This window comes from Anabrus simplex, chromosome 3 (assembly GCF_040414725.1).
Source record: "Anabrus simplex isolate iqAnaSimp1 chromosome 3, ASM4041472v1, whole genome shotgun sequence".
Lineage (NCBI taxonomy): Eukaryota > Metazoa > Arthropoda > Insecta > Orthoptera > Tettigoniidae > Anabrus > Anabrus simplex.
In genome coordinates this window covers 94,680,703-94,692,960 of record NC_090267.1, presented here as the reverse complement: position 1 = coordinate 94,692,960, position 12,258 = coordinate 94,680,703, and the positions used below count along the sequence as shown (strand labels likewise).

The window sequence follows — 12,258 nt, the reverse complement described above, 5'->3', positions numbered from 1 at the left end:
TTCTGCTAATCGCTCAAAACTGTGTACTTTAGTAAAAAAATTAAAAAATGATATATCCTTTGCGTTTCCTCTAAAAAAGTATGCAATTGCATGCCGCCCACTTAGAGAGCATAATTTATTCGGTCTAATCTGTTGAGAGTAACGCACTATTCTTCTTCTTCTCCTTGAAAGGTGTGGTTGGACTCATGTGTTATCGTCCAGTCACGAAAAAGAGTAACGCACTATAAAGGGAAGAAATTATTTGAACGGCACTTACTATGGCGTTGATGTTTCGCCTTGGGACCACCCAGAGCGCTGTAGCAGCCATGTTACCCACTCTATAGTTTTCATTCTAGCTCGTTGAATACGCCTTATTAAATTGTAATGTTCTCGAAATAACGCTTGTATTGTTTTGTTTCGCCTGATCAACGATATGAAAGATTGCGCCTGACATATTCCAACTGATACATAAACAGAGCAGTTAATTATTATACTAATGTCGGGATTTTCTTCACGAAAGATAAACTTTTTATTCTTACCTTGGTAGTACTGTGTATTATCCCGCCATTTCACTCTTCGCAAGTTTGCACGTCTTTGGATGGCTGAAAATGTGAGGTGTAGATGTTTACATCACCGAAGTGTATTGTTTCATAGCTTGACAGGTGTTTCGATATTAAGTTATCTTCCTTTTAATTTATGGCAGACGAAGGATGGCTGCAACATCTTCAACAGCCGATATAGATCCTTCTTACAGGGAAGCTCTTCTAAACCTTCTTCTTTCAGAACTTGCTGAGCCTACAGCTAACCATGTTAATGACTACATGAGAGCAGAACTAGGATCTTCTCGACCTCACATATTAGGATCACTTCTAGCTGTAGCTTTGCAAGAACCTCAAAATGTGGAAAGTGATGTACCTGAAGTGGATCAGTTTGAAACTTTATTGGCTAGTAGCGATTCACAGTTTGAAGTCTTGTTTAGGATGAAGAGAGCTACTGTAGAGGTAATTAATATTTTATTCTGTCAGCGGGTATATTCACATGAACTCTGAACTTGAACGTCCTGTCATGTTCCTTACAACGATTTGACTGTATATGACGTATATTACAGACTGCCTCATCACATTGATTTCTTCACAATTACTTCTGGTTAGCTATTTTAGGTTAGAATATGGATTTGTTGTGGACTTTCACAGGTTCTAAAAATTGTATGTTCAAGAATTCATTTGAACATTTCCCTAGGTTATGGTATCTTTGAAAGAGCATGATAAAACCAATTAACCTCACATTTCATGACATTGAGGCCTTCATTTTATGAAATATATACATGTACACGGTATTAATCAAGCCCGGGGGCCACTACATTCGTAATTTTATAAGTGAGCGGAAATTAATGCAATCTTACTTGGAGACCGCCTGAGAGGAGAGATGTGTTCATTGCGATGTCCAGGAACCCACCATCCCGCCCCAAGAAGTACACTTGCTTTTATAACCTAATTAAGATTGTTACACGCCATATTCATTTCTCAAGTAGTTTTTTGTATACCTATTGGCCAGTTTATAGTGGCACGTGATCTCTCTCCCGTGAAGGAACTTAATCATAATGCGTTACCAACCGCAGCACAATAAAAGCTCAAGTGGCCGCGCTCATGAAACTAGAAGCCTAGGGGCGCTTCGCGGCTTCTAACCGTCCAGACCAATGGTCTTGTCCACGGCAAGAATCCTAACTATCCAGACCAATGTACTTGTCCACGGCAAGAATCCTAATGAGTAGGCCACGAGCGAGGAAACTAACAACAGTCGCTACGCATGGGTGGCCCCCGGGCTGGACTGATGATGTGCTAGGAATGAGAAGAAAGCAGCCGTGGACTTAATTAAGGTATAGCCTGGTGTGAAGATAGGAAACCACGGAAAACCATTTTCAAGGCTGCCGACAGTAGGGTTTTTTTTTTTTTTTTTTTTGCTAGGGGCTTTACGTCGCACCGACACAGATAGGTCTTACGGCGACGATGGGATAGGAAAGGCCTAGGAGTTGGAAGGAAGCGGCCGTGGCCTTAATTAAGGTACAGCCCCAGCATTTGCCTGGTGTGAAAATGGGAAACCACGGAAAACCATCTTCAGGGCTGCCGATAGTGGGATTCGAACCTACTATCTCCCGGATGCAAGCTCATAGCCGCGCGCCTCTACGCGCACGGCCAACTCGCCCGGTACAGTAGGGTTTGAACCCACTCTCTCCTGAATGCAAGCTCACAGCTGCGCAACACTAACTGCAAGGCCAACTTGCTCGATTCTCATTAAACATTTCTCGGTGTTAAAACCTCGATTATTCTTTCTACATAGGAAAAATATCTCAAAAATTAACCACTTATTCATTATTAAAAAACATGTAGGCAGACTTCTGCATAAAGGAAAAATTCAAAAAGAAACGTTCGAATTTGTCCAATCATCATGTAGTGTTTTGTATTGCACAAAAAACATGACTTTCTAGTCAGTATTACACTGAGTAATGAGTGTATGCCCTTAAAACTTTGAAAGATAACTATACTTTAAAAAAATTTGTTCCACCACTGACAGCACCTGGAACTTTCATAATACATAGTAAGGTGTAATCCAAACACACTTCTTAGCTTAATGAAGTTTGTGCTAGTGTACAAGAGCAAAGATTTTGACATGGGTTCCTCTCTGAAACATTATCTACTCAGTCTGCTGTGGAAGCCCTAGGAGTTTTTAATGTGAATTTCCAAATACCTTGTAGAGCCTGTGTGCATTTTGATATTCTGTTTGTGTCGACCAGATGGCAGAAAACGGCGTAATCGAAAAGTTTTAGTTTTAGGGCGTTCCAGCAGCGGACACTCATCGTAGCGCGACTCTGATGCAGGTATATAAGCACGGACATGTAGGCAAAGGGATTAGAGATGCAGTTGTGTCTTGCCGAGGTGCATGCCTTAAATGCATCCACGTGAACTATGGCGGCGCTATTACCAAATGCCTCCAAACAGGTTAACATGCTGTTATTCTGTTCTTGGCTGCAGAAGGACTAACACCGGTGGACATCCATTGAAGAATGAAGACTGCATGAGGTGGCATGTCTGCCAAAACCGCAGTTGTGGAGCGGTGCACCGAGTTTTGTGCAGGTTGCGTTTTGACAAAAGACGCTGGTCAATACTGCAAATGTCGTCACACAGGCAGTACGCCAGCTCATGTGGGAGACACTCGAGCACCTGCCCTATAGTCCGGATCTCTCCCCATATGATTATTATGCCTTTGGTCCCCTCAGAAAGGCCTTGAGGGGTTGACGCTTCCTGTCGGAGAAGGATGTGCAGCAGGTGGTTATGGACTTCTTCACGCAGCAGGACACGGGGATATTCAACCTGGTGTTCCAGTGGGATGAATGCCTCAATGCCCATGGTGATTTTGCTTGATTGGAATCCCGATTCAGGACTGTACGGCCATCGAACAGAAACTTTTTGATCGCCCCTTATAAACTGGGGTAAATGCAAAATAGATCACCGGAGATCTTTTGCATGCCAACATCATATGATGTGGATTGCTGAATAGACTTCTTTTCCACCCTTAAGTCCAATTACCGTTGCTGGGTGTGAACACATGATCTTGGAGTATTCAGGGCAACACACTACCATTGATCCACCGAGGTTGTTGCATTAATGTTGATTTGATGTATGCTTTCATGATCATGAATAGTGGACATGATAATCTTTTGATTTCTTACCATGTGAAAGGAGCAAATTAAACTTGACATTTCATTCAAAGCTTTTCCTCAGAGGTAAATTTCAACTGAATCATACTGGACAGAGCAAGCTGGAAATGCGGTTAGAGGCACAGTTGTGAGCTTGCATTTGGGAGACGGTGGGTTCAAACCCCACTGTTGACAGCCCTGAATTTTTTGTTTCCCATTTTCACACAAGGCAAATGCTAGGGCTGTACCTTAATTAAGGCCACACCCACTTCCAACTCCTAGCCCTTTCCAATCCTATTATCGCCATAAGACCTATGTGTTGAATCAACGTTTAAAAAAAAAAAAAAAAGTTAAATTTCACTATTTTTCTATTGGTGAAAAATACCTTCATTTATCACCATATAGCTCATTGTGCACAATGTATGAATGAGAAAGTAGTCTGCTTATGAAATTCACCCTCAGCATGAAGTACCCAGTTAAGGAAAGTGAATCTTAGAAAACTTCCTATTGAGCGAGTTGATCGTGTGATTAGGAGCACGCAGCTGTGAGCTTGTGTTCGAGAGATAGTGGGTTCGAACCCCACTGTCGGCAACTCTGAAGATGGTTTTCCGTGGATTCCCATTCACACACCAGGCAAATGCTGGGACTGTACCTTAAATAAGGCCACGGCTGCTTCCTTTCCACTCTTAGCCCTTTTCTGTCCTAGCGTTGCCATAAGACCTATCTGTGTTGGTGCAATGTAAATTGTTAAAAAAAAAATTCCTTTTATAAAATATAGGAGAGAAAGTGTGACATGTTCATTGCCAACCCACTCTAGAAATATATTTACTATTATAGTAAACTATCAGAGACATTTTCCGTACATCCTGAGTGAAGAGCCACTGCCATTGACTGAAATTTATTAAATACGACATCACTCCCAGAATTCAACATAAGCCCGTCTGGTGGCCACGATTGTTAAGACGCTAAGTCTAAATGGTCTGACACTGTAATTAACCGGTTCGAGTCCTGTTCGTCGAAAAAGTTTTCACCATCAGAATGTTGGCCAGCAGGTTAGGTAAGGTGGTGGTATACAATTTCTAATCGTTAGATTGCGTGCAAAAAGCCTGGATTAAATTCCAAACCTCTCCACGTTGCTCATGTGTAGTGAGGACGTATGAGGCTGTTGAAGGTGATTCATCCATCGCATGGGGACGTTAAGCCTTCAGCAGACCCCTTGGTGCTATTCGACAGAAGTAGGCTATGTGTATGTGCCGGCACCAGGTGTTACCCCTCTCCCTTCCTACTATCATATATCAGGTCATTCATTTCATCTCATTAACTCCTCTGATGAGGTTGATGTCAGGAAGGGCATGTGGTCATAAAAACCCGCTGTACCTGACCCCGTGGAGAAATGGAACAAGGGTTGGACAAAAAACTCCCAGAATACAACACAGGTTTCATTATCAACTACCAAACAATAAAAATTACAGTTTGGCCAGGCTGAGTGGCTCAGACGGTTGAGGTGCTAGCCTTCTGACCCCAACTTGGCAGGTTTGATCCTGGCGCAGTCTGGTGGTATTTGAAAGTGCTCAGATACGTCAGCCTTGTGTTGGTAGTTTTACTGGCACGTACCGGTAAAGAACTACTGCAAGAATAAATTCTGGCACATCAGAGTCTCCAAAAACCTTGAAAGTAGTAGTTAGTGGGACGTAAAGCCAGTAACATTATTATTAAAACTCCTTTGCTATAGGCCAGTGGTCTGGTCAGGTTCTATGATATGCACCCTCAACATATTAGGACCAATGGATTTTATCACTATCCAGGAGATGGCGCACCATGGAGTGTTTAGTCAGCAGTTGGTATGAGGAAGTAAAGTAAGTCACGAGGTAGAAGGAAACATTGTCTTGCGCAGCATGCTTTACCGGTATTGGCTGAGGTAGAATTGTACACCTTTGCCCAGTAATATGGTCTCTGCTACTGTGTTGCAGACATTTTGATTTGACACTGCCGGTTTGTCAATTCTGACGTTCTGCTACCAGATGACAGAAAAACAAAACACTATTCGTCCTATTCAGAGTTTTTGATTAGAGGGTAAAGAACAATTGCATCAACAGAAAACGTTTACATATCGACAACATGAAATGCCGAATGGAATTCTTTCTACCTTCCGCATCGCCCAGGTGGCAGATTTCCTGTCTGTTGTTTTCCTAGCCTTTTCTTAAATGATTTCAAAGAAATTGGAAAAATATTGAACATCTCCCTGGGCAAGTTATTCCAGTCCCTAGCTTCCCTTCTTATAAACAAATATTTACCCCTATTTGTCCTCTTGAATTCCAACTTTATCTTCATATTGTGGTATTCCTACTTTTAAAGACACCGCTCAGACTTATTCATATAATAATGTCATTCCACGCCAACTCTCCACCGACAGCACAGAACATACCACTTAGTTGAGCAGCTCGTCTCCTTTCTCCCAAGTCTTTCCAACCCAAACTTTGCAATATTTTTGTAACGCTACACTTTTGTCGGAAAACACCGAGACCAAAATGGGCTGCTTTTCTTTGGATTTCTTCCAGTTCTTGATGAGGTAATCCTGATGAGGGTTCCATACACTGGAACCATACTCTAGTTGGGGTCTTACCAGAGATTATATGCCTTCTCATTTACATCCTTACTACAACCCCTAAACACCCTCATAACCAAGTGCAGATATCTGTACCATTTATTTACATTCCCATTTATGTGATTACCCCAATGAAGATCTTTCCTTATAGGTATTACCACCTAGGTACTTACAATCATTCCCATAAGGAACTTTCAACCCATCAACACAGTAATTAAAACTGAGAGGACTTTTCTTATTTGTGAAACTCACAACCTGACTTTTAACCTTTTTTATCATCATACCATTGTGTATTGTCCATCTCACAACATTATTGAGGTCATTTAGCAGTTGCTCACAATCCTGTAACTATTTATTACTCTATACAGAATAACATTATCTGCAAAAAGCCTTATGTCTGATTCCACTTGTTTACTCATATCATTTACATATATAAGAAAACATAAAGGTCTAATAAAACTGCCTCGAGGAATTCCCCTCTTAATTATTACAGATGGTTTTCCGTGGTTTCCCATTTTCACACTAGGCAAATGCTGGGGCTGTACCTTAATTAAGGCCACGGCCGCTTCCTTCCAATTCCTAGGCCTTTCCCATCGTCGCCATAAGACCTATCTGTGTCGGTGCGACGTAAAGCCCCTAGCAAAAAACAAATTATTACAGAGTCAGATAAAGCTTTGCCTACTCTAATTCTCTGAGATCTATTTTCTAGAAATATAGCAACATATTCAGTCAGTCTTTTGTCTAGTCCAATTGCACTTACTTTATCCAGTAGTCTCCCATGATCCACCCTATCAAATTCCTTCGACTGCTCAAATGGGATACAGACCATTTGACCTCCTGAATCTAATCTAATACTACAAGTTAAGCTTCAGTGGAATAACCTTTCCTAAACCCGTATTGCCTTCTATCGAACCAGTTATTAATTTCCCAAACATGTCTAATATAATCAGTAAGAATGCTTTCCCAAAGCTTATACACAATGCATGTCAAACTGACTGGCCTGTAATTTTCAGCTTGATATCTATCATCCTTTCCTTTATACACAGGGGCTACTATAGCAACTCCCTATTCATTTGGTATAGCACCTTCATGCAAACAATAATCAAATAAATATTTCAGATATGGTACTATATCCCAACCCATTGCCTTTAGTATATCCCCAGAAATCCTATTAATTCCAGCTGCTCTTCTAGTTTTCAACTTTTGTATCTTATTGTAAACCTTGTTGTTATCATAGGTAAATTTTAATACTTCTCTACTATTAGTCACCTCCTGTATCTGGACATTATCCTTGTAACCAACAATCTTTACATACTGCTGACTGAATACTTCTGCCTTTTGAATATCCTCACATACAGACTTCTCTTGTTCAATAATGATTCCTGGAATGTCCTTCTTGGAACCTGTTTCTGCCTTAAAGTACCTATACATACCTTTCCATTTTTCACTAAAATTTGTATGACTGCCAGTTATGCTTGCCATCCTGTTATCCTTAGCTGACTTCTTTGCTAGATTCAATTTCCTAGTAAGTTCCTTCAATTTCTCCTTACTTCAACAACCATTTCTAATGCTATTTCTTTCCAATCTGCACCTCTTTCTTAGTCTCTTTATATCTCTGTTATAATGATGTGGGCCTTTACCATTCCTTACCACCTTTAAAGGTATAAACCTGTTTTCACATTCCTCAGCAATTGCTTTAAACCCATCCTGGAGTTTAACATTTTTATTTACTGTTTTCCACCAATCATAGTTACTTTTTTTTTTTTAACTCCCTCATGCCTGTTTTATCAGCCATATGGTACTGCCGAATAGTCCTACTTTTAAGACCTTCTTTTCTATCGCATTTATTTTTAACTGAAACAAAAACAGCTTTGTGATCACTAATATAATCTATTACTTCGGTTTCTGTATAGAGCTCATCTGGTTGTACCAGCATCACGTCCAGAATATTCTTCCTTCTAGTTGGTTCCATCCCTGTTTGTCCTAGACCTTTCCTATCCCATCGTCGCCATAAGACCTATCTGTGTCGGTGCGACGTAAAGCCCCTAGCAAAAAAAAAAAAAAGTTCCATCCCTGTTTGAATCAGCTGTCCTTCCCATAACTTATTTGCCATTTGGTGGTCATGCTTCCTGTCATTTGCATTACCTTCCCAATTGGCATTTCTTAAATTGAGATCTCCCGCTACAATTACATTCCTTTCCATATAGTTTCCCACATAGTTGATTATCTTATCAAATAATTCTGAATCAACAGAAGCGCTACGTTTTCCCAGTCTGTACACTCCAATGACATCGAGTTGCCTGTTATCTTCAGAGATGAGCCTTACACCTACAATTTCATATTTGTCATCTTTAACTTTTTCGCAGCTTACAAATTCTTGTTTCACTCAAATACTCCCCTTCCTACCATTCCTATCTTATCTCTGTGATACACACTCCAGTTCCGTGAAAAAATATCTGCATCAATTATATCATTTCTCAGCAGCATTGTTGACCAAATAAGAGGAAAGGAGGTGGGAGCTTATCTATAAGAGCCTAATGGAATGGATGGATAAGAACACTGATATTAACCCATTCACTACCAAACCCGTATATATACATTATTGAAGACAGTGCCTCGTCCACCAAACCAGTATATGTACATTTTGGTGCAGTGTGTACTTCACCGATCTCATAAACGAACGGGATATAGTGTCATGCTTTGAGATTCCGTGGAAATGCTCAAAGAAGATCTGTACGGCAGATATACCACTCCATTTCACATGTTTTGAAAGCGATTGGTGTTATTCCAGCTTCGTTGGAGTGGAACATCTTTTCCGCTAATGTGTAACAATCATGGCGTCTTGAAGTACACATTCATCTCTTGTTGAGGAAGAAATTGAATGTTTCCTCATCAAGTGATTCTGGAGAGCTATATTTTGATATAATTGATGCTATTATGCCAACAATAATTAATGTTTATCATTTACATAAACAATTTTACAGTATTTTTATTTTAATTTGGAGCACCCAATGACTCAAATATGTATTAATATTATGTAACTAGCACATACCTAGGTTATGTTTTTTAAGGAAGCACTACTTTTACATATCACTTTTTACTGATACTGCGAATGGGGATATATGCCCTCTGTTCGGCAGGTCTCTGTCTGTGTGCGCTCCTCTCATAGGAGAAAACCCTGCCCTTGGGAAAAAATTGAAGAATCTCAAGGCACATTGATCATCACCATCTTCAGCACTTTTTTTAAGAAGTCCACACTAAGGTACTGTTTCAATGGAATTGTAACGGTTATGATGGACATCTTACTAAGCTGCACGAGCTAATAAGTCAGTTTGCAGCAAGCAGTGTTCTCCCCATAAATTTTCGTCAGTCGCGTGGCAGGAATGAGTAACCAGGCGGGGAGTACAACGTAAAAAATGAATATGACAACATTTACTTGTATTCCCCTCAGGACATTAATAGTAATATCAGACAGTTGTAAATATTAACTGCAAAACTGAGCTTTTTCAGTGATATTTTCACAAAGAAACATAAGTGTATTTTGAACTTCAAGTGTTCTACTACTCGTTTATAATCACGTAACATCGGGGCTTACTATTTGATTGCTGCAGAATGCCATATGGGTGTGTGACGTCTTGTAAAATCAAGTCCGCATGCGATTTCACGCTAATCTAGACACCGCTTGTGCACATTATGTGATAGTCAAGCTAAACATTTAAACTCTGATATAATTGATGCTATTATGCCGACAATAATTAATGTTTATCATGTACATAAACAATTTTACAGTATTTTTATTTTAATTTGGAGCACCCAATGACTCAAATATGTATTAATATTATGTAACTAGCACATACCTAGGTTATGTTTTTTAAGGAAGCACTACTTTTACATATCACTTTTTACTGATACTATTAATGGAATGCATATCGTCCCCTTAGCCCCACAGCCCAACACGGGCTTGGGGATGAAGTGAGATTATATTTTACAGCATATTTTTACGGCTGGGTGCCCTTCCTGATGCAAACCTCAGTTAACAAGATAATGAATATAAAATGAATGATGGTGAATGAAACTGGGTAAGGATGTGGAAGGAATCGACTGTGGCTTATGAATAGGAACTGTCCTGGCATTTGCTTGGCAGTGCAAAAGGGAAACCATAAAAGGAAAAAAAAGCATTCTCAGGACAGCTGACGGTGAGGTTCGAACTCACTCGCCTTCCGAATGCAGAGCTTGGTTCCATAGCGGTAGCATGTTAACACACATGGTTATTCTGCTCTGTGATACTGTTACTGAAATATAATATAAAATTGTTGATCCAAGAACTGGTATTATCAAAAGCATTTACATTTGGGGAAAAAATAATTTATCTGAGGAAGGGGTCATAATTCCGCATGGGATTCATCATTAATACTTTGTCTCACATTTTCTTATAGTTCAGTATCACCACGTAGATATTCTCTATCTTCATTATCAAAATATAGCTCTCCAGAATCACTTGATGAGGAAACATTCAATTTCTTCCTCAACAAGAGATGAATGTGTACTTCAAGACGCCATGATTGTTACACATTAGCGGAAAAGATGTTCCACTCCAACGAAGCTGGAATAACACCAATCGCTTTCAAAACATGTGAAATGGAGTGGTATATCTGCCGTACAGATCTTCTTTGAGCATTTCCACGGAATCTCAAAGCATGACACTATATCCCGTTCGTTTATGAGATCGGTGAAGTACACACTGCACCAAAATGTACATATACTGGTTTGGTGGACGAGGCACTGTCTTCAATAATGTATATATACGGGTTTGGTAGTGAATGGGTTAATATCAGTGTTCTTATCCATCCATTCCATTAGGCTCTTATAGATAAGCTCCCACCTCTTTTCCTCTTATTTGGTGTTTTTAATGCCCATCACTCATAATGTGGCTTTGAAATACCTTGGTGCAGAGGAAGGAAGTTGAAACAGTTAATAAGAGAACTGGATTGATGCATTTTGAATGTAGGGGAACAAACACATTTCAGCATAGTGCACGGTACCTTCTCCCATATTTAACCTTTTCTGTGCAGAGTGCTCATTCCCTGGCCTCTGTGGATCAGTGGTAGAGTGCCGGCCTCCGGATCCCAAGATAGCGGGTTCAAACCCGGCAGAGGTAGTCGAATTTTTGAAGGACGGAAGAAAGTCCATTCGGCACTCCATGTCGTATGATGTCGGCATGTAAAAGATCTCTGGTGACACATTTGGTGTTTACCCGACAAAATTAATTAAATTTCAGCCATAGACGCCCAAGAGAGTTTCGGTGTACTCGATCTGCCATCTAGTGGGCCTAGAGTAAAACGGAACGTCGAAATTGACGAGCAGACAGCCAGATGGCGTCAAATTGAAATGTCTGCACACGGTAGCTGAGGCCATACAATTATTATTATTATTATTATTATTATTATTATTATTATTATTATTATTATTATTATTATTAGTGGGATGCACATAATGACCTCTGTGACAGTGACCATTTCCCCATTATTCTCACTTTGTTGAAACAGAAATCCATTGAGGCTCCTCCCCGATGGATTGTTAAACATGCTGATTGACCAAAGTTCACATCACTAGTTGTTTTTAACTATGTAAATAGTCGGAGCGTAGATGACGATATACTTGTTATTCTTGCTGCTACTGCTGAGGAGTCCATTCCATTTTTCTTCCGGAACTCTTCCTTTGCATGTTCCTTTGCAGAACGAAGAAATTGCAGCAGCTATAAAAGAGTGACATTGTGCTCATAAACGCTATTAGGAAGCACAATGTGGCCAACTTGGTAACATTTTAAAAAAAATTGTTCTAAGAATTGTTCTAGTAAGAAAGCTTCACGGGAAAGATATGTCATCCGTGACGTCACATACACCATCATCTCAAGTGTGAACTAAACTTCGACATATTTAGGGTGTACAAAGACCCTCCTCAGTACCGGATTTCCATTGCA

At 40.1% G+C, this 12,258-nt stretch overlaps 1 protein-coding gene across 1 annotated transcript in view; it reads left to right on the top strand.

The window, feature by feature from the left end:
- Positions 1 to 577: 577 nt before the first annotated feature.
- The window catches only part of LOC136867055 (uncharacterized), a 42,400-nt gene continuing 30,719 nt past the window's right edge, over positions 578 to 12,258 (top strand). Inside the window, exon 1 of the mRNA XM_067144162.2 lies at positions 578 to 980. Coding sequence (XP_067000263.2) covers positions 690 to 980 — 291 coding nt within the window. The 5' untranslated portion in view covers positions 578 to 689. The remainder of the gene's footprint in view (positions 981 to 12,258) is intronic.